At 37.1% G+C, this 23,038-nt stretch overlaps 1 protein-coding gene across 1 annotated transcript in view; it reads right to left on the bottom strand.

Moving 5' to 3' along the window:
- Positions 1-23,038, bottom strand: part of Pkhd1l1 (PKHD1 like 1) — a 125,948-nt gene that overhangs the window by 66,678 nt on the left and 36,232 nt on the right. The window contains exons 20-37 of the mRNA XM_057792175.1: positions 22,272-22,421; positions 21,571-21,695; positions 19,891-20,054; positions 19,176-19,348; positions 18,262-18,409; positions 17,014-17,168; positions 14,898-15,020; positions 13,828-13,933; positions 12,129-12,239; positions 10,766-10,930; positions 9,620-9,741; positions 8,077-8,209; positions 7,140-7,332; positions 5,541-5,683; positions 4,805-4,909; positions 1,975-2,163; positions 1,078-1,248; positions 599-825 (exon numbers count right to left, since the gene is read on the bottom strand). Of these exons, the coding sequence (XP_057648158.1) occupies positions 599-825; positions 1,078-1,248; positions 1,975-2,163; positions 4,805-4,909; positions 5,541-5,683; positions 7,140-7,332; positions 8,077-8,209; positions 9,620-9,741; positions 10,766-10,930; positions 12,129-12,239; positions 13,828-13,933; positions 14,898-15,020; positions 17,014-17,168; positions 18,262-18,409; positions 19,176-19,348; positions 19,891-20,054; positions 21,571-21,695; positions 22,272-22,421 (2,703 nt within the window). The remainder of the gene's footprint in view (positions 1-598; positions 826-1,077; positions 1,249-1,974; positions 2,164-4,804; positions 4,910-5,540; positions 5,684-7,139; positions 7,333-8,076; positions 8,210-9,619; positions 9,742-10,765; positions 10,931-12,128; positions 12,240-13,827; positions 13,934-14,897; positions 15,021-17,013; positions 17,169-18,261; positions 18,410-19,175; positions 19,349-19,890; positions 20,055-21,570; positions 21,696-22,271; positions 22,422-23,038) is intronic.

Here is a 23,038-nt window from a genome sequence, read left to right as displayed (position 1 = left end):
TGGGGAACTGATGAAGACATGTCTTAAAAAATGTAAGAAGTAATCTCATAATTGGCGCAAGTGTGTTAATAACTGTGCTCTTCACATTAGCCGAAAAGTATAAAAAACTATCAAAAACTGGATGAATGAGCAGACTTAATGTGCTATATGCACCATATAATGAAGTATTTATTTAGCCATAAAAAGCAATGAAGCATGAATGAATTTCCATACATTATACCAAATGGAAACAGATGTTTACAAGGAACTGTACATTGTAGAAAAATGTTCAGGATAGGCACATCTATAGGGAGGAAAAGAGATTAGCAGTTGCTGGTATGCTGAAATGGATGAAGGAAGTGGCTGATGTTCTCTTATGAGGAGGTTTATTTTATAATTATGACATGTTCGAAAACTTATTCCAGTCACAGGTATACAACTCCATTATTATACAATCACCCCCCAAAAACACCACACACATTTAAATGTAAACTTAGAGTGACTAAGTAGTGTGCCAGTTACAGACCATAAATCTGATGAAGTCAAACTAAGAGATTGTGGCCAAATATCTCCTTTTTACTGAGTATGTGGACACCGAGAACAGGTTTTATTTTCTTACCTTATTAGCACATGCAAGAAGACTGAAGCCGTGTCCACTGATAGTTATGAGTTCATTCACTGTTCCCGTAGACGGAGTAATGCTGCTTATAGATGGTGAGACACAATGTGAAAACTCAAAGAGTAATTGATCTGTATTTCTAACCATGGTATCATTCAGGTCACACAAGGGTTCTGTTGCTAGGCAGCCTGCTGCCTTACTTGCCAAGTGTGAATTCTCTGGGCCTGCTTTAGACAAAAGAGCGATCTGTAAGCCATGTACGCTATCCTGTACAAGAACTGGATTCAGACGCCATTACAGCTTCCTTCAGTGAAGAATTTGGGTATTCTATTAGCAGAGTGACTTTATGGAATATATTCTAGCCTTAGGAGGAGACAAACACATGTTGACCCAGCCATTTGACATCTACCGGCATCTACTCTAAAAGGTCATTTTAAGCCCAGCTCCACTGCTGCACTTTCCACGTTTAACCATCTTACCTGCAGCATACGTTGCTTCAATGTTTCCCACAAACACTCGCAGGGGAACATGCCTGCTTTCAGCTGGTAAAACGTTAATGACTCCTTGGAGAGATATGGAGTGGGTCTCATCAACATACCCGCTGCTGTAGTAATGGACTCCAGGAGATGTAAACTGATAAGAAAATGAACCTGCCATAAAATAAAATTGTACACAAGAAATACAAGCAATTAATGAATCTTTGAAAACTAAGTGAGGAAGTGGGAATTATCATTTAAATGCACATGCAAATGACAATTTTCTTATTTTTCAAATGTCTAATAGCTCAACAGGAAGCAGTAGAGAATAATTCACTGACTATAAAGTGTGTGTGTGTGTATATATATATATATATATATATATATGGAAATTATGATACAAAAAGGCAAGATCCAGCTTTACTTTCTAAAGAAAACCACGGAAAGTCAGGCCTAATTTATCAAATTTGAAAGAAAAATAGCATACAATGAAAATGTAAATATACTGGTACAAGCACAGAACAAACTGGTCAATTGGAAAGGCACACTAACACTAGATGTTCTACAAGAAAGGTTGATAAGCTGATTCCAATCAACAAAAGTTCATTGTTTGTTATCAGATCGATGTGACTAAAACAGTCCTATTTTCATTGTGCTTTGCTGAATAACACATTTCAAGTGGTCAGTTATCGTGGAATCAATAAAGATAATAAAGTCCAGATCCATTATGGCATGTTTAAATGAACTGTTTAGATTTATTTATAATGTTTTTTAAATAGGCATAAAAGTGCTAAGTCAACTACTTCATGGTTTTATTTGTATTGGTAATTTATATAAACATATTTACTGAATCTAAGAACAAAGGAGCATGATAAAAACTTCAACAAAGCAGAAAAGTACCTGATGCAGACTTTTGCCTTCCATTTGTAAATCCTTTGCTATCATAAGTCACACTTCCAGGGCTGGACACTGAGAAAACCCTGTACCCTATACTCCTAAGAAAGGGGTGTGCTCGCCAGTGCCACACCACAGTATCGCCCACAGTCACATTTAAGACAGGTGGTGACCAGGCATAACCTAGTCCATGCTCTGGAAAGAAGAATGGAGGCAGATTTTAAAAGACAAAGAAGCAAATGTCTGAAAAATCAACCATGAAAACAGTCATTTTTACAAACAATGTTCAAAAATTAGTAATGTAAGCCGGGCGGTGGTGGCGCACGCATTTAATCCCAGCACTCGGGAGGCAGAGGCAGGCGGATCTCTGTGAGTTCGAGGCCAGCCTGGTCTACAAGAGCTAGTTCCAGGACAGGAACCAAAAACTACGGAGAAACCCTGTCTCGAAAAAAAAAAAAATTAGTACTTTATACTTTTCTTGGTATATAATTTAAACAATTGACCAAAATAAAACCAGGATTACTAGAAAGCAGGATAACAAGATGGAAAGGGAGAAGTAAATTGCAAATAATATCTCCAGAAGTGATAAGCAGGAGACACTAAAAAAAGTTGGATGTTTAGTAAATAAGCTGTTTGGAAATATTTGTGGAGTGTTTGAAATGAGTCGAACAACTCTTGTTACATAAAAAAATTTGGCAACAACTGGACATGCTCATAATTTCAACTCGAATTTTCTTTCTGAAACTCAGTACTGCAGTAATAAGCTGAAGCAACTCTGGAGGTCCTAGACTGCCACAAAGTCCCTGGCCTTCTTAATGCAAGAGCATCTCATATATGACAACATATGTAGTATGTAGCCTGGCCTTCTTAATTCAAGCTCGTCACACATGTGACTACATATATACTATGTACTTGACTTTTTAACTGCATAAGGAGAACGTTGCAGAAGTAGACAAGAAATAGCATCAATTATTTGAACAGCTTGAAATGCAAAATAAAAATAAACTTAATTTCAGCATGAAGTCTTTTCTTTTTTTCTAAAATATTAGTGTTCCTTGATATCTTAGCCATTAGGGAAATGCAAATAAAAACTACTTTGGATTGCAAGGGTCAGAATGGCTAAGATCAATAACAAACTCATGCTGGCCAGGATGTGGAGCAAAAGGAACACTCCTCCATTGATGCTGGGAGTGCAAACTTGTACATATTGAAATCAATATGGCGGCTCCTCAGAAAATTGGGAATTTATCAACCTCAAGAAAAAGCAGCTGTACAAGTTTTGTGCACATACTCAAAGGGTGCTTCATCCTATCACAAAGAAACTTGCTCAGTTATGTTCATAATGGTGTTATTCATAACAGCCAGAAACTAGAAACAACATAAATGTCCTTCAACTGCAGAGCAGATAAAGGAAATGTGATACTTTTCCATCATGGAGTATTACTCAGCAGTGAAAAAGAAATAACATTATGAAATTTGCAGGCAAATGGATGGAACTAGAAATAATTCGTCCCGAGTGAGGTAACCAAGACCCACAAAGACACATATGATATGCTCTCACTTGTAAGTGGATATTAGATGCTTATCGGATTAAAGCTGTTATTCATGCTACAATTCACAGACCCAGAGAGGTTAGGTGATAAGTGATCTCTAACGGTGACACGTGGATCTTCCTGAGAAGGGAAATAGAAAAGATTCTGTGGGCAGACGAGGGATGGGTGGGGATGGGTGTAGGAGGGATCATGTGGGGGATGGAGGGAGAGAGTACAGGGACAGACGACTGGAACTCGGGGGCATTTGGAGGCTGAAGGAACCTAGTGCGGTGGAAACGCTCTGGAATTTGCAAGGGTGACCCTTGCTAGGACTCCTAGCAATGGAGAGTATGGAACTTGAACTGTCCGGTTCTTCCGGAACCAGGCAAGGCTTCCAAGGCTTCCAGTGATGCAAATGGACACCAACCCAGCCACAAAACCTTCGACCTACTCTTTCCTGCCTGCAAGATGTGCTAGGGTAATGAGGGCGCTGAACGTGTGGGAGTGGTTAGACAAGGACTGGTCTAATTTGAGGCCCACACCAGGAACCCACGACTGACACTGTCTAGATTACCAGGATGGGGAGGAAGGACAGCCCAGAGACCTGGGGTAGAAGCAAACACAACTGCCCCCTCCATCAACAAAAGGAGTCTTGATGTTCTGCTATACTCATAGATTGAAGTCTACCCTAGTCATTAGAGAGGCAGCAGAAACCCACAGCTAAACTTTAGGCAGAGAGAACCCAGGTTGGTAGTCTCCAGCTGCACCCCACCTTCAGAGCTCAGGAAACCCAGTGGGAGAGGGGGAGGAGGAATTGTGGGTCCAGAGGGGTCAAAGACCCTGGGAAAACATGGCCCAAGGGAGTCAACTAAACAGGGATCAGGGGTGCTCACAGAGACTGAAGCGGCAATCAGAGAGCACACACGGGTCTGCGGGTCTGCGCGTCTGCGCTAGGTCCTCTGCTACTGTTAAGGTTGTTTGCTTGGTGTTTGGGGGCCGCTCCTGACAGAGGGAGGGGAGGTGTTTCCGATTCTTTCGCCTCTTCCCCCTACTGCGTTACCTCATCCCAGCCTTTGATGTGAGGATTTGTGCTATTTTTGTATCTTGTTTTCGGTCTTCAGCTGATGTCCCCGGGAGCCTGCTTTTTTCTTGGGGAGACCCGGGGTGGAGGTGGGTTGACAGCAGGGATTAGACCAGGGGGAGAAGAGATGTGGGGACCTGAGTGGAGAAGAAGGAGGGGAAACTGCGATCTGGATGTATTGTATGAAAGAAGAATAATTTAAAAAAAAAAAGTTGATTGGTACCTAAATGTGAGCCATTGTTGGTAATATTGAATACAGTTCCTGTCGAATGAAGAGTACATTTGATGACATTTTCTGATGATGATGTAATGTCGCATGGGAAAGAACCTAAAAATATAAAGGTAGGAGAAACATTTTCAGATGACTTTGTAAACTATAGAGAAGAACTATCAGTCGTAAAGAGCCAATGTTTAACAAAGCTCTGTGTTATACGGGAGGATCTTTGATATTCTGTGCTCCTGAGGCTGATTATAGCTGTATTTTCACAGAAAGATTTTACACACATTAAATATACAATGAGAACTAATTAAAACTGAAACATTCAAAAGCTGTTCACCTTTTGATCATCCCTTTAACTATGTACACTTGACTTTTTTTTCTACATTAATAAAAAAATGGACTGGAGAGAGGTCTCAGTACTTAGAAGCTCTTGATGCTTTTGCAAATGCTCCACGTTCAGTTCCTACCACCCGTGCTGAGTGACCCACAGCTACCTATGACTCCAACGCCAGGGTGTCCAGTGTCTTACTCTGACCTCTATGAGCACCCATAAACATGGAGCCCTCTCCTCCATGCACACACATTAAAATATAGAATAGCAACTAACAGTATTTATGTAACCTTTCTTACGATATTGAAAACAACATTGAAAGCATTTGCTTAACAACCCAGTGCCTCCAGCAGATCCTTTTAGCCAAGGAAAACCTTAACAGCGCCCCCTGCAGGGAAAAGGTTTTACCTAAGAGGATGGAATTCTCAGTTGGTATCGGGCTGAACCCCAAACCCATTATAGTGAGCTCAGTGCCACCGTACAAAGAGCCTCTGTGTGGAGACATGTGGATGACTTCCAAAATGTACCGTATGGAAGCATTTAACTTGTTCCTGAAAAGAACAAGAGAATAGATTTCCAATGAGCTTCCTCACCATAGGTCCCCAATGTTTTGAGAATAAGAAATAATCGAATACATGTGTAATTACACATTAATTTCTCAGACCAGGTAATCTGGCAATCATTTGTACTTTTGTTAAATGAGTATGTTAATTTTGAAAGCTAGAGTTTTTAAAAATCTGACAGCAAAAGTATGTGAGATGTAAAGTCTTATAATAATATAGGAAATATGATTGTAAGAAACGATGGCACATGAAATTCTTTAAAGTATTTTGCATTTTTACTATAATGACTTATAAAAGCAGATATACATGTAAAACAAAGATAACAACAAAACTTCATACATAATAGGAGTAATTAATTTTTGTGCAATTTAGTTTAACTTCTCTTTTTGAAAATTTGTCAAAACTTTCTCATAATCTCAGGGAAAACATTTTTTTAAACTTTGCTTTACTATAGATATTATGCCTTCTAGGGCACCATCAAAATGTGCAATGTTCTTTTGACCTGATACATCCTATGTCCTAAGTCCCACCATGAGAGCAAAATCTCTGTAGATCCCAATGAGGCTTTGTGTTGCTTTATTTAACTCCTTTAGCATGCCGAATTACTGTTTCTCCATATGGATATACTATCATCCAAGAACAGCAAAAGTCAGCAGCTGTTCAAGCTCTTCCCTGTGAGCTCAACAAGGATGTGGCCCCAGATTCTGTTTACTGGTCCTCAGTCCCTGTAAGATTTTGTGACAATCGTATGTCCTTCTATTCTGACACTTGCTTTCTTTGCCTTCTTTTAAAGCTACTAATTCAGCTTGCTCTTCTTCAGAGTATTCTAAACTAGCAATTGTTTCAGAGAAGAAATAAAATGTTCCTGTTAACAGTATCAGGGAAGAAAATTCAGAACAGAATCAGTGACGGATTATCTCCACCCCTTTCTTTAGATGGCCAGGTACTGGCTTTTTAAAATCTTCTTCTCAGAGAATCCTGCCCTATTCTATTGTCCATTACACACTTTTGTAACACCTAAGATTTACTATTAGTAAACTTTTTCACATCTAGAATTGTTGCAGTAGTCATTTAATTTTTTGATGAAAACCCTCCCAACAATATTGTGAGACCAAGAGCACAGGAAACTATTGCAAGTCCACAAATGTTCTCCCCCACTGCCAAAATTGCTTGAAAAACATTTCCAGGATGAACATAAGCCACACAACAGTTACAGAAATCCAACTACACAGAAAATTTTTATAATCCGTTCTAAATGGTTTGTTCAAAAACAAAACAAAGCATTATTACATATTTCGTGAGAATTTTAAAGAATTTATTTTCCTCCGAGACATAAAAAGGTAAAGAAAGCAATCAAGATATTTGAAAGTTAGGACTATTTTCTATCTCAATTTTATTAGCCCCATGCATTCCACAGCTCTAGCAATTATAATCAGTCCCATACCTTGTTGATGCCAAACCCCAGTTTCTGACTTTGACATGGATGTCATGTTTTCCTGGCGGTAACTTGGGCAAAAGGCAAGTAATGTCTGTGAAGTTTGAATGAAGAACCTGGCAGGCTTTCCCTCCAACATACACCATATTTTGTGCGAGTTCATTTCCAAAGTTATAGCCCTTAATTGTTAAATTGATGTTTCCTATTGTTTTAAAAGAAAAAGACTACTTCTTATATAAAAGTTAACTTTTTAATCCAGTGCAAAACTTGTACTTTAACCAAACCAACATATTCATCTTTCATAGGATTTAGAAACTGTTGACACGTTCAGAGGCAAAATTCCAAAGAATGAGTTCATGCTTCTATGTACATATAAAATACATGTTTCACAAGGGAAAACGTATTTAAATAATTTTTCAAAGATATAATATCTTTCTCACCATTTTTCATGTTGAGAGCAAAATTATAAGTTCAGTTATTTATATTTAAAAGCAAAGGAAAGTAAAGAGCACATTTCAATATAAGGAGCACAACTTGAGTGAGAAACCATGCTTTGAAAGACTTTCTGAGAACCCATGCTTTCTGGAAGTGGTTTCCATATATCCATCAAATGATTGACTTTTTTTCTATCTGTGCTCAAGAAAAAGTGGGAAAAGTCACTTGTGGACTCAAAATTACAGCCATGTGATAGGTGCTATAATAAAGATAAAATGAAGAATGGATGGAGATTACACAAAAATCTATTACTATTTATGAAGTCTTCACTGTCCTAGACCTTCCTTGACAAAGCAAATGTACGTATGCATGACAGAATCTTATCCAGCTATGAAGGAAAAGGACATTATGACATTCTCAAGTAAATTGATGGAACTTGAAATCATCAGGCTGAATGAGTTAACCCAGACCCAGAAATATGACTGAGTGATCTCACTGAAGAATTTCTTACCCAAAATTGCCCGTTCTTTTGGGCTGAAATCAGTGATAACTGGTGTTTGTAAGCAGTTGTAGCTAAAACTATCCTTTGCTGTGGCTTGAATCCCATTGGTAATAACAGAAATATCAACAGTACCCTCAATTCTCTGAAATAAATGAAAAAAAGGAAAATTTTAAGCAATGAGGTATTGAATTGAAATACAGTCATTTAGCTAGGAGATCATCAGTAAATGTGTCGCAGATGTGATAACTTGACCTTCCTTCCTAGCCTTGTTAGCAACATCTAGCCAGTGAGACAGCCTATCTAAAACAAACATGACAGACAATTCTTGAGGAACTACACCCAAGGCTGTGATCTCTCTCTCTCTCTCTCTCTCTCTCTCTCTCTCTCTCTCTCACACACACACACACACACAGTGACTGAAGAAAGAATCACTGTAAACAACATTCTGAAGTTGTTTTCAGTCATAAAACAGAGGTAGTTCTCAGGTATTTAAAGTTGTATTAAACATAGGTTCTGCATTTAAATTCTCAAGACAGAGATCATTGAACTGCATCTATATTATTTATATTATTGAACTTTAAGGGCTACACAGTGCAACTGAGATGCTCTGGGCAAAAGGTTCTCTGACCGATAAAGAGTGAGATATCATTTTTAACCTTTGTTCTCTTGCAATGGACTCAAACAGTTCTACTTTATTCACAAACTAGGTTGTGTATTTAGCTGATCTACTTACCTACTCCAAGCTTAAACACTAAAAGGCACTTTATACTTCCTCTACGGCATCTGTGCAATTCTCAGCTAGGCACACTTTATTGTTGGGCATTGGATTAATGCACATGTTGTGTTTAACTGGATGGATTAAATAAAATGTTTTTTACATTGTGATAGCCTCTCAATCCTTATTTTATCATTCAGTCCAACACACACGTGAGAAATTTCTTCCCTAGACACCTTACCCTATGTCTCTACTTACTTTGCTGTGTTTTGAGATTTCGTGTTAGTGACTGCATTTACATTTATCACCTGTTTGCTCATAATTAGTGGACCATAGACCGGACTGAAATTTAAGGATAATTTTTGAGGTTGGAGGTGTATTTTTAAACAGGGTTTCTCTGTGTAGTCCTGGAACTCACTTTGTAGACCAGGCTGTCCTCAAACTCATTGAGATCCTCCTGCTTCTTGTCTCCTGAGTGCTGGAATTAAAGGCGTGCACAACCACCACCCAGCTGATGTTAATTCTGATCTCCCATTTCCACTGAATGGTATCTTTACTTTGTATCTATTTCTATTATTTCAAGTGAGATGCACTGTTTTTGATTATAGTTTTGTATAGACATCTTCATCATGATTTTTAAATGTCTCACATATGGAGATAATATTTTTGTTTTAGATTTTAGTTCAAAGATTTCAGAGAAACGGTTTTTACAGATAATAATGAAAACTCTGGAATTTGTAAAAATATGACCCTTGTCTAACCACCTGCCTACTTGTTTACCAGCTCATAAGGTTAGGTCTGTTGGAGAGGAGGGATTAAAGAAGTCAGAGGCCTTACTTTTGATGTTCTGCAGGTTATCCTGTTCAAATCTCCTTCAATCACATTGCAGGTTTCATTTCCAACTAAAACAGTTGAATTTTCACTAAAACCAAATCCAGATACAGTCAGTAGAGTACCACCTTTATAAGAAAAGCAATGAAAATAAAACCAAAAGTCAGATCAACCACCACAGAAACTTTCTCACCATCTAACTTATCATTGCCAAATCATCTGGTCACACCAGATGGATGACAAGTGGGTGGAGAATCAACCATGCACATAATCACCATCCCAAGCCCAGCTAAGCTCTCAATTGCGTGGTGGAGAATCAACCATGCACATAAACACCACCACAAGCCCGGCTAAGTTCTCAGTTGCGTGGTGGAGAATCAACCATGCACATAATCACCATCCCAAGCCCAGCTAAGCTCTCAATTGCGTGGATTTCCCTTATTGGCTTTGGGATATATAAGCAGCAACCACTCCATCTTGGATGAAGTTACCATGTTTCTTTTTGCTTTAGCTCATGTGTGGGGGATGAGGGTCAATTAAGACTGAAATTTTAATATCTCCAAGCAAGGGGAAAACTAAGAGTAAAAACACAATAAAGTAAAAGTAGAAAAGAAAGAATACACTCAAGTAAAAATAAAGTAATTAAAGCACACATACACATACATACACATCGATGTGAAAATACAATTTCCAATATTAATCATGTTAAAAGTATACAAAGTAAGTGAAACAGCACAAGAAACTGTGTTATTGTCTGTGCCTTCCTTCTTTTGTCCTGTTTGTCCTAGAACTTTATTCCAGGTCAAGGAGCTCCGTTGAGACTCTGGCTACATGTGGAGCAGCTGGTAAGCAGAATAATAACTAATAAATCTTATCTTGACATAATTAATGAGGTTGTTATAGAAACATGTAATAATTGATGATATTAATTCAATAACCTATGATGTAAGCATAAGACACCACCGACTTGTGCTTCACAAGGAATAAAAATATTAGTCAGCCACTTAATCTCTGTGCCATTTGAAAAGACATTCTCCTTTGTCCTGTGAGCCTTGCGGTCCATGCTGTTTTCCTGGCACTAGAAACAAAGCCCTGGAAACCCAGTGATGGGGATGTATGTGGTCACTTCTGTTGAGAACTGTTAGCTATTACCTGCCAGGCTTCCAGAATCAGGCCAGACATGGGAGATCTGACTCCGATAAACGAAGTGGGATCCCTCATCATCTAGATTCTGTGCTAGTCCAACATCAGCAATGGACACAGCCACGGGGACGTGTCCAGCACTTCCATTCAGAATCTGGCACTGGATTTCATTTTCTTGTGATAAAAAAGAAGAAAATGATAAAATAAATGTGGAGGGTGGAGTTTTTAAGATTAAAAAAAACTCAGTAAAATTAATCTGCAAATATTAACTGTGACCTATGTTTTTAGACTCCAAGAAATATAACCAAGGTAAACTATTCATATTCTGATAGGGACAGGGAAATCTTAGTGGGGAGATAGAATCGTTGTAAACTATCAGCTGCTAAAAGTTAGTTACTTCTAGGAAACTGTAAATCAACTATGAAAACCAATCTCAAACCATTGCCCAAAAAAGGTGCACATCAAGATTTTTATCATTCTAACTTTTAATTAGAATTTATACTAAAAAAATTTTACTACATTTTTGGCTCAACATATTACTTATGTCCAAAATTGAGTAAAATAGCAGGTTCTATAATAAAGTGATAAATTAAGTGAAAATATTTTTTTTTACTTTATTTACTGCAGTTTAGCTAAACTGTTAAAATATTGGCTATTTGACCTCAAAGACACTTTTCAATACAAATCAACAGAAATGATTTGGTAAGTGGTCTTGTTCATGTGATTTAAATCAGGAAAATATCTAGAATGTGAATAGCTTGGGGTGAAATTAAGTAACAGTGTTTCCACCAATGTCAAGAAGTTAAAAATATAACTGGCATTTAAAGTCTGCACAACTGGAGAGAGGTCGTGCTGAACTAGAAGTCAAAGAATATCGTCATGTCCTCCTGCCTCATGACTGCTATGGCATTGTCACAGCTAAGTCACAGGATTGTTGATGTAGTTCAGTGGCTGAGCACTTACCTAATATACCTGAGGTCCTGGGTTCCATCCCTCATACATACAAAACCCAAACAAACAAACAGCAACAACAACAAGCATGGATAGGGAGCGTAGGACAAGAGAATCATACCTTGAATATTTTTGTGTCTCGGAGATACATCCAAGTGTGAAAAATCTTGAGCAACCAGTTTGTAAGGTATGTATGGATAGATGTATGGTGGGTCACCCTTAATGGGATGAAGACACCGTATAACACCCAAACAATTAGTGTGTGGTCATAATCAGAGAATATATATATATTCTCCAGACCAGGCTGCTAATTTCGTGACTCCATAACATATATGAGAGAACAATTATATTTGTGATAGTTCTTTCTTCCAGTTTCTCTTGGAGAAAACAGCAGAACTTTGTGACATTGAAAAGAACCTACCATCCACAGACAGAAGAGAGCAACTGGTAGACCCAACAGAGACGGTTACAGCTGAAGTCGGAGAAAATCCAGAGCCTGCTACGGTTAGTATTGTGCTTTCTGCATAGGACCCTGAAAGTGATAAGTTTAAGTCACTACATTTTATATAAAAAATAGAATTTGTTATTATAAAATCAGACATTTACAAGAATATGCCTATCTTTTAAAAGATATAAACCATAAACCTGAAATTAAACAAGGGGAAAAGACACATTTATTTGGTGATGATGTTTTCCATGTAATTACTCTGTGTGGATTCATATTTTGGATCTCTGTGTTAATATATATCAGAAAATTACTTCATTGACTTATGGAATTAAACGAGAAAAGAAAAAAAATACTCCAATGGCAAGCAAATTGATAGGGCAGTAAGCCATCACGAAACCGTGAAGGAAGGAATGACTTACAAGTGACACTTTTCACTTGCAAAGGGCACGGGGAGAGGAGATGGACCTTGAAGGCCAAAGACGGGGAAGTGGAGAGAAGGAACTAGAAAGGAGAGGAGAGGAGAGAAGAGACGGTAATGGAAGGTGAATATGATCAAAATACATTAGATACATGTATGGGAATGTCATAATGAAACTGAATATTATGTGCTATCAGAACATTCTAATTATAAATAAAAACAAAGTAGACAGACGCCGCAAAATGACACCTATGGTTGACCTCTCACCCCCACCCCATGCACAGATGCACACACACACACATCAAAATTACTACATCTATATGTCACATACAGAAGGCAGTAAAACAGCACAGAAAGAAAACACAAAATGTGTCACTGTGGTTGCCTCTGGGAGCCCTGGGGACTAGGATGCATAAAGAGAGCTTTAGCTTCTATTGTATTCTGTAAACTGGTGATCGGAATGTGTATAACAAGATGAAAGCAGCCACTAACTGTGAAGGAAGGACACGGTTCGGTTCTATTGTACTCATTATATTATATTTTCCATTATTTTTAAGTTGATCAATTTTAAAAAGGCAGTTCAAGTTATTAATTATTTTGATCCCAAAGTAATTTTTAAGAACTGTATACAAACATGAAAAAAACCACTGGTAAAAACAAAGGGCACTAACCAGATAAGGGTTACTATCAGCTACAAAGACCCAAGGTGAGGTTATGACTTCTGAATTTATCACTGTGGTTAAAAACTCATTCCTTACAGTCCTTAACAATGATGCTTATTTAAATTTTTAGGAGCTCACATAAATTACACCCCCCCCCCAATAAGAATTCATCCCCTACGGTTGAGATGAGTTCTTGGCATTAATTGTTCTGTTTTCTTCTTTCAGAAAACCACAGCTATCTTGCTTGCCTACTTGCTATCTCTGCTGGACATGTTCTCATGATGGATGTTAATACACACACTGGTCTAGTAGAAATCAATGTTTCAAAGTCACAGGGAAATTATGGAGACCGATTCTAACTTTGAAAATGAAGAATAGAAAGATTAATGACATACATTGGCTTCATAGGTGGTATTTTTTTTCAAGTAAGTAGTGAATGTTCTTTCCATAGTTTCAATAATACACAGTTTTGACTATGATGAACTGTTTGCTTGCCTTAGTGACAGTGACATACATTTAAAAATCATTGTCAGAGAACTCATTTTTCTAGTTACCCTATACCTATATCCCAAATTTAAAAGCAAGATGTTACCTTCAGAAGGTGTTACTGTCAAAACGATAGGCGTAGTCATGGGATCCCATGTAAACCCACAGTCACCTAAACATTTAGCTGGAATTCCATTGACATAAACTTCAACCTTCAAGTCAAGAAACACAGACCCAGAAGTAGAACTCAGTACAATGTACATTGAATTCAGTAACAAAGTATAGTAATAATCCCTGAAAGCACAGTCTTTATGCACAGGACTTATGCTCAGAACAAATAGAACATTGTCTGCAAAAATGTGTTTATGCACTCTACTTTGACATCTCATTCATTTGTGTATCCATCCACTCATTATTCATCATCATCATTATTATTCATTTACTCATCTATTCATTTGCACAGCCAATGCACCATTGGGCTTCTGATGGAGTTGTAAATAGGAGTATAATAAATATGTGAAATAAACAGTTAGCATCATAGGCTGGAGAGATGGCTCAGAGATTAAGAGCACTGATTGTTCTTCCAGAGGTCCTGAGTTCAATTCCCAGCAACCACATGGTGCCTCACAACCATCTGTAATGAAATCTGGTGCCCTCTTCTGTCCTGCAGGCATAAATGCAGGCAGAACTCTGTATTCAAAATAAGTAAATAAATTTTTTAAAAAAGGAAAAAAACCCAGCATCCTTGTTGTCCTTCAAATTATAGCAAATGTAGGATGGAAAGTTTCATAACTTAAATCACGAAAGTACTGTTTAATTAGTTTTATGAAGAAACGTAGAGATTGCTTTAAGGAAACTCACCTATACTCTATAGTTTAATATTCTCATCACTGAAGTGGCAACATTAATAATTATCTGACATAAGTACATAAATGTTAAATAAAAAGATATAGTTGCTAATTCTGTCAGTGGTAGAGTTAAAAGAATCTTTTATTATTAGGAAGATAATCTCCCCCAGAAGTTGGAGAAAAATAATGAGTTGGTCAACTGTCAACAGCAATATTCCCATGGGACTAGAGCTATTAATACTTTTGTTTTGAAAGGTCTTTGGTACACTGGCACAAATTAGTTATGCATTTAAAATTATAAATAATATGAGAAAAGTTGGAAAAGTACCTGTGGTTGCTGATTAGGTGTGCGGAGCATGTCTCCAGGTATACGGTGTCTAAATAATCCACCTTCCTTTATTGTGGTGACTGACACATTAGCTTCTTCTCCAGTAATGTTGGAATCATTAATCTATTTTTACATAAAATGAATTTACTAGAATAGTAATGAAGAATATAACCAATTTAAGCATGGGTAAAGGAAGTAAACAATTATTTTACATAGAATGAGGTTACTAGAATAGTAATGAAGAATATAACCAATTTAAGCATGGGTAAAGGAGGTAAACACTTATGGATGGAAAAATTTAAAAATTTAGTTATTTTGGTTAAAAAAATCTTTTCTAGAGAAACAATAATCAATCAAAGAAAATGATTAGACTATTGCATTATAATATATTTCATAATTAAAATATAAATGAGTCTAAATAAAGCAAATTTATTTAATTTTTATATCTTAAAATGTTCTCTGCTCTCTGTCATCATAGCTACTTTGGTAAATTATTTTAAATAGTTAAAAAGTTGAGCTATTTTTCCCTTTAGCATTTTTCATCTCTGGCTCTCCTGATCTCTCATTCTTAAATTATATTGTCTTATAGTCATAAAAACAAAGCCAAATTACATCCACATGTATAATCTGGTCATTTCAAAATCCTTATTCCAGTATGGCCACCTTCTGATATATCCAGACACCAGCAAGGACAGAGGTGTCTCCATGATGGATTCTGTATGAGCTAGTGATGAAGGACAGCAATGATGAATAAGCCAAGGAGACTCATGGGAAAAGAGATGGATACCAGATATGAGCAGAGCTAGCAAGAGGAGGACATTCTCAACTAGAGAATTTTAGAATTCTAGTTCCAAGCTTGGGCCTGTAAAATAAACCCTGTGTCTTGTAGCTGTTATAATCTACACAGCCATGTGAATTCCATGGCTACATGCTTTTGTGTGATTTTGTCTTCTACTTTCTCTCTCCCATTCAAATACTTCCTGATTAGGACTCTGTACTTTCTCCACGTTGTGTTGTAGCTTCGTTCCTGGAGAATATATGTGGGTCCTATGTATGGCTGCATAATAGTCATTTACTTTTAGACTTTGTATGTGCCCAGTTCTTCTGCACTAATTTCCTTCACACATACTGCCATTCCCTTCTCTTCCACTCCTGTATGCCAAATGTAACTGTCAAATAGATGACAGCTGTAGATTTGACTTGAAGAGGTCGTCTTTACAAAAAGCAAGTTTTCTGTCTTTCCATACAGAGCCAGTGGAAGAATTACAGGTGATGAAGCCAATTATTCTTATGTCCTCTCTAAATTACAGCTGAATTTATTTGTGAGATTGTCCATGCCTGTATACCATCAAGGGGCTTCTCACAAAAAAATTTAAAGTATCAACAGCTATTCTCCATAAAAAAGAACGCCTTCCTAGTCGTTCTAATGCACAGCAGTTTCCTTTTCTCCAAATAATTTTAAAAGTTTATTTATGAGCCAGGTCCGGTGGCACACAGTTTTAATCCCAGCACTTGGGAGGAAAAGGCAGGTGGATTTCTATCTCTCCACTGCTAGCCGGGTCTATATAGGAAGTACTAGGCCAGTCAAGGACACATAGTGAGACCCTATGTACAAAGCAAAAAACAAAATCAAAACAAAATAAAATAAAATTGGTTTATGGTTTGTTTTTGAAAAACCCAGTCTCGAGTTCCTTTAAGGAATCTAAGAAAAAGTGCAAATTAGCAAAGAGGGCAGATAAGGAAACAAAGTAGCAAAGAGCTCAGATAAGCAAACAATGTAGCAAAAAGTACTGCCAAGGAAACGAAGTAGTGAAGAGCTCAGATAAGGAAACAATGTAGCAAAAAGTACTGCCAAGGAAATGAAGTAGCAAAGAGCTCAGATAAGAAAACAATGTAGCAAAATGTATCGCTAAAGAAACAAAGTGGCAAAGAGCGCTGATAGGGGAACAAAGTAGCAAGTAGCACTGTTAAGGAAACAATGTAGCAAAAAGTATCGCTAAAGAAACAGAGTGGCAAAGAGCACTGATGCTGAAACAAAGTAGCAAAATACACTGTGAAGGAAACAATGTAGCAAAAAGCACTGCTAAGGAACTAAAAGCTGTTCTAAAGAAGGGACCTGCAGAAGCGGCTGCTTTCCACGGGGGCTTTTCCACTGAATGGCCCATGAGTACCCAGCACAGGTTCCCTCTCTGGTTACTGAGACTTGTCCTGTTTCTTCCAGGCTCTGCAGGGCGAACTGCAAGTCTGAGGCTGATACAGCAGCAGGGATGCCTGCAGCACAAAGAGAGAAGACTCACAAATGGAGCACTCCTCAAAGTACTGTCTCTCTCAAGTTCAACCACACAGCCATTCCACTCCAGTCAAAGAGAAATCTAGAACTCTTATCCCAAGAGGGCATTAGTGAGAAACAAAATTATATGAGCATTGTCTGGGGTTTAAAACTTTCATCTGAATGTCATTTTGCTTTATGGATAATCTATAAGTCATGAATGTAAGAGAAACTTCTAGAAAATAAACAGTGGTATGTAATAAGGCAATGAAGAAATCATTCAAATGCCACTTATTCCAGACAATCTTATTTCATGTTATTGACGATTTGAACTATATAAGTCATGTAAGTCTTGCTAAAAATAAGTGTACCAAACATATATTACTTTTGTTTAAATCAGCACTCTCTGTCTGTTTGATAAAGATTGTGATGCAAGATTTAAATAAACATTTCTTTTTCTGGTACTAGTAATAATATTTTATAAAGTAAAACTAAGACTAAACAAGTATGAAGCTATACATAAATGTTATTGATTTCAACGTATGGTGCTTATTTCAGCCAGAGCTTGCAGTGGACACATATGATAATAGGTACCATTTTGAACAACACAGGTCTAAATGATTTAATTATGATTGTATTTAAAAATACTATTCCAATCCCATTTTATAAGTATTTTAAAGTTATAACATTTCTGGATATCACAGTAATGATCTCTTTCAATGTACATAGCATATAAGGATGTAACTTTATATAAGGTCATAGTTTCAATCACCTCCAGGAAGAGTTTATTTATTTGAAGAGGATGCTTAAGAGTTTATTTACATTTTCAAGTAAAAATAGCTATAACTTATAAAACTGACTTTATATGGGTGCATTCTTTCCTAAACTACCAAAAGAATAATTCTGAGACAAAAATGTTATTAATTACTGCCTTTAATATATACATATGATTATTTATCATTTATTTAGGTATTTAAATGTAAGATAACCATACATAGCAATTATCAGGAATAGTTAACATTTAATATACTGTGCATACATGTGTATTTGAACAGCTTTGGTATAGCTCTGCTAATTCCAAGCATTCAAATGTACCTTTCAGGGTATGTCCGTAAGCATGGATGTCAAAGCTGCCACTTATCGGTGGAGAAGCTTCACGAATTTTTTGAATGCGAATCTTTGACTCCCCCGGCCAATTATTTCCTCTGTAAACCGACTCATTCTTTGTCTCATTTGTGATTGCCTAATTTCCAAAATAAATATTGATAGAATGAGTAAACCTAACAATGGGTGACACAATTTCCATTTCATCATGCAGGATCCTGTGCCGTAACATAAATGAGCCTCATATACTCAGGATTCCTCGGGACATTAAGGAGAGGTCCATAAATCAACAGAGGCCATGCCTGTACAGCTGCAATAATGAGACCAAAGTCAACACAGTCATCTGTGCAGCCATCAGCTGGAATCATAGTAATACCTCATTAATTCAGAGCATACTCTCCATCACTCAAGGAGCAAATATTTATCAAGCAAGCACTCTGTTTAAGGTACAAAGCACACCACTGTGTGGAGGCAAAGAAGCATGAAAAATAGTCCTCACTATAAAATGACTAAAACACCTTTTGGAGAAATAACTGTAGTTACATAACCAACACTATAGTAGAGCAACCGTTCCAGCCCTCTGAATAATTTTTAAATATTGAACACCAATCAACTGATAGAAGAAATACGTGCTAATCCATATTCGTAGGTTGTAAAATCATCTCTAATTTCTGGTCTTTTGAAGTTTCCTGTCCTTCTTGTAGAACTGAAACCCATAGAGAAAGAAGTAACTTAAATCATAGAAAAAAACACCTGTGTGTGTAAGTGCACACCAACTTTATCTGTGCTAAAGATTAGAAATAGTATAAGCCTCCGTCAACAAAAAGGACAAGCAGTGCTCTTTCTACTATAATACACAGCAACTGAAGGTCGTGAAGTTGAAAGTGGTAACTATAAAGGCTTACCTGCCCAAAGCTCACAGCCATCGTGGGGATATTGTGACTGCAGTTATATGAAGTCATGGTAACAGAATACTGAATCGCTGTAGTTGATCCATTTATTTTGGTCTTATTCACCTGAAAATGCTTTAAAAATATTCCTTTGTTTGCTAGTGCTGGAGATCTTCTCTTTGGCATTTCTGTAAAAGTCAGTGGGAGATAAGATTACAGTGCTAAGGTTTCGCTATGTGATTGACATAATTCACATATGCATAAATCTATCAATAGGACTTGGTAAATGATGCTAAGATGTGTAAATAAAATTTTCACTTGTAGCATTATTATCATACAAGTCTATGAAAACTTTCAAGTCCACCATATCAGAAAGTCGTCACTGTCAAACAGTTGAAATTGAAGAACAGCTTTCCTTCTTCATAGTTGCTTTCTCCAAGATAAGCAAAGCTATGTATAAGCAAAGTCTGCTATAGTTTATTTATTAACAAGCCAAATCCAGAATCATAAACTAGAAATTGCTATGATTGGAAGAGGCTGACATTAAGAATTTATTCATTGTTAAAGTAACCACGCAGCCCTCATAATACTTCTGAGGTAAAAGAGCAGATCATTATATTTATGAATTAGTATTTTGTCTTTACCACTGAATATGAGAATTATTTCCATGGTAATATTTTAAAAAGCTAGATGTTGAAGGTTGAACTGTAAATAAAATGAGTCGACATACCACCCAAAGCTGAGACTGTAGGTGTTTGTCCAATGTACACTGCATCCACATAGACGGACTGGCGTTCGGATGATTTTTGTAAGCTAATCCTTTGTAGAGAAAAACTTGTCCCCACATATTTGGTTTGTAAGAAATCTAGAAGATCTATGCAAGTGTAGGTCCACCTGAAATACGTTGTATAATGTTGTGTTTACATTAGTAATAAGTATACATAATAAAAGTGCTACAACAGGCTAGAGATGGCTCTATTTGGAAAGTGTTCACTGCACAAAAAAAGGGCCTGAGTTCAAATCCCCAACATCCATGCAAAAGCCTGGTGCCACAGGCTTTAGTCACAGCACTGGAGGGCAGAGACAGAAAGAGCTCTGTATCTGATTGCCTATAGTCCTAGCCCAGCTGGTGAGCGCCAGGTTTGCTGAAAGACTCCATCGGGTGGAAGGTGACTAAGGAAAATGTCCAATACTAACCTCTGGTGTTTACATACGTGTACATACTTGCACACATGCCCACAGTATTGTGTATATACACACACATGAGCAGAAACTAACCTAAAATGCAATAGAATGAAAGACTTCACTGTCAATGAGATATTAATGCTGTGTACATGTAGAGGTTTTATTTGTAGCCTTGGCTTTACCTATAGAGATGTAAAATAACTTTCCACCATGGTATTTAGGAAGTTAAGAAGCACAGTTTGAATAGAGCACATTAATAATGACAAAATAGCATGAAATCAACTACTTCTTAACTATATGGGAAACAGAAAAGTAAGTTCTGATTATTCTAATTTTAGTGAAAATGCTTTAAGGTTTGTGTTGTATTAAGAGCGGCGGGGCTGCGTCCCCGGCACCCAGCCGCCCGCATGGCTAGCTTATGCCCCAAAATAATTACACGGAAACTGTTTTTTTTTTTTTTTTTTTGGTTTTTCGAGACAGGTTTCTCTGTAGCTTTGGTGCCTGTCCTGGAACTAGCTCTTGTAGACCAGGCTGGCCTCGAACTCACAGAGATCCGCCTGCCTCTGCCTCCCGAGTGCTGGGATTAAAGGCGTGCGCCACCACCGACCGGCGAAACTGTATTTTTTTAAACACTGCTTGGCCCATTAGTTTCAGCCTCTTATTGGCTAGCTCTTACATATTGATCTAACCCATTTTTAATATTTTGTGTAGCACCACGAGCTGGCTTACCAGGAAAGATCTTAACCTGCATCTGTCTGGAGTGGGAGAATCATGGCGACTCACTGACTCGACTTCTTTCTCCCAGCATCCTGTTCTGTCTACTCCGCCTACCTAATTTTCTGTCCTATTAAATGGCTAAGGCAGTTTCTTTATTTAACCAATGAAATTAACTCCTCCATCAGGTTTGTTTATTTTTTTAGTATATAATATTGCCTATAGGCTTATTACATATAGCCTTTTTAAGTCAAGACATGATCCTTCTATTACTTATCTGTTTGGGGGTTTTATCATGAAGGGATTCTGGATTTTGTCTAAAACTCTTATGTATCTATTAAAAGAGGCTTATGATTTCTGTTCTTTAATCTATTCATTGTTTGCTGATTTGTGTATGTTGAGTTGTTCCTGAACCTCTGGAATGAAGCCAACTGGATCATGGTAAGAAAAAGAAATGAGACTAGTCTGTGTATTGTAGTATAATTTGTTGTGAACCCATAATGTGTCTTACTTATTTCCAGAAGAAAAGTCATATTCAAATTGCATATCAGCACTTCTAAAGATCTTGCCACTGTCTTGGTACTTGAACTTCAGACCAATGTGGTTGGCTAAGGATCCTTTGTATGCGAAACAAAACTAATAAAGATATGAAAGCGGTTAATAACAATATTTTACAATTACTTTGTATTATAACAATTCAAATGACTGCAATGAAAATCTATATATATTTATTGAACATTTTCATATAAAGTATACAAGAATACTTAAAAAAAACAGTAGATTTCAACCAGTTAGCTGTGAGAGAATTGGGATACTTTCACTTACAGAAGACAAAGCCTAATAATAATGTCTTCATGTATTTGAATGCAATTTCCTTTAAAAATAGAAAATATTTCACTCTCTATAAGCGTGAGTTATATAAAATTTCAATTAAACCTTATATAAATAATTTATTCTAAATTTTCAAGAAAAAGCATAAACTATTATGATTTATTTCCTACTTACTATTGTTCTCTCCCTCCCTGCCCCTCTTCCTTCTTTTGTCTTCTGAGAATCACCAGGAGAAAGATGATCACAGAATCAGAATCATTATTCCTGTCCCACAGGACATGATTCCAAAAGGCAAGTGCTTTTTCTAGTCTTAAAATTCCATGAATTTTATTAGCAGGTGATTTCCCAGATTCGATTAGCATGCAGTTTTCACAAGCTCACCTGATTATGAGGAAATAATAAAATATCTCCATATGGTAATTTGTTTGACTTAACATCTGCTGAGTCAAAAAGAACAGCTGGGTTTTTCAGGGAGTAGCGGCCACAGTAAGCATCCGTCTCAGCCGTCTTCTGCCCTCTATTAATATGATCCTACAGAAACAACAATATTTCAAAGGAAAACGTGATTTATCATCCTGCTTTTCTCCCAACACCTCCAACTAAGTTATTTGAGATCCTACTCTAATCCCATGGTCTCTTCGGTATTTAACTTGAAACAGTCTCTCCCATCTATGAAATTCTTCATACATTCATTCTGATCCCTAATCATATTCATCCATTGTGTTTCTGTGTGGAGGCTTCTCAAGTCTCATCATCTTTTCTTTTACTATCATCTCATTAAAGGTGCCTATTCATTTTTCATGAATATTTGTTTAGTACCAGGTACTAAGTTTTTGTTTACTTTTATTTTATTTGTCATAATTCAAGTGATGAAGAACACTATCCTTGCAAGAAGAGGGTCACCCTTTGGGACAAAAGAACTAAGGGTTATATTAATCTTGGTGAGAGGTTTCTAGCTCACGTAAAGAAACCTCACTGGAAGTGACAAATGAGTTGCCTTTAAAGATAAATAGGAATTGTCCAAACCAGAGAAAGAATCAACTGACTTCGGAGGGTAAAAATCACCGTGAAACATCAAAGAGAGGAAGATCCTAGAGTTGCTAGTAGCTGAAGCCAAGCAGAGCCCAGACATGAATGCTGGGTAGAGA

The sequence above is a fragment of the Chionomys nivalis genome, chromosome 17 (genome assembly GCF_950005125.1).
Source record: "Chionomys nivalis chromosome 17, mChiNiv1.1, whole genome shotgun sequence".
Lineage (NCBI taxonomy): Eukaryota > Metazoa > Chordata > Mammalia > Rodentia > Cricetidae > Chionomys > Chionomys nivalis.
The sequence above is the reverse complement of the archived record's forward strand: the minus strand, read 5'-3'. Positions and strand labels throughout refer to the sequence as shown.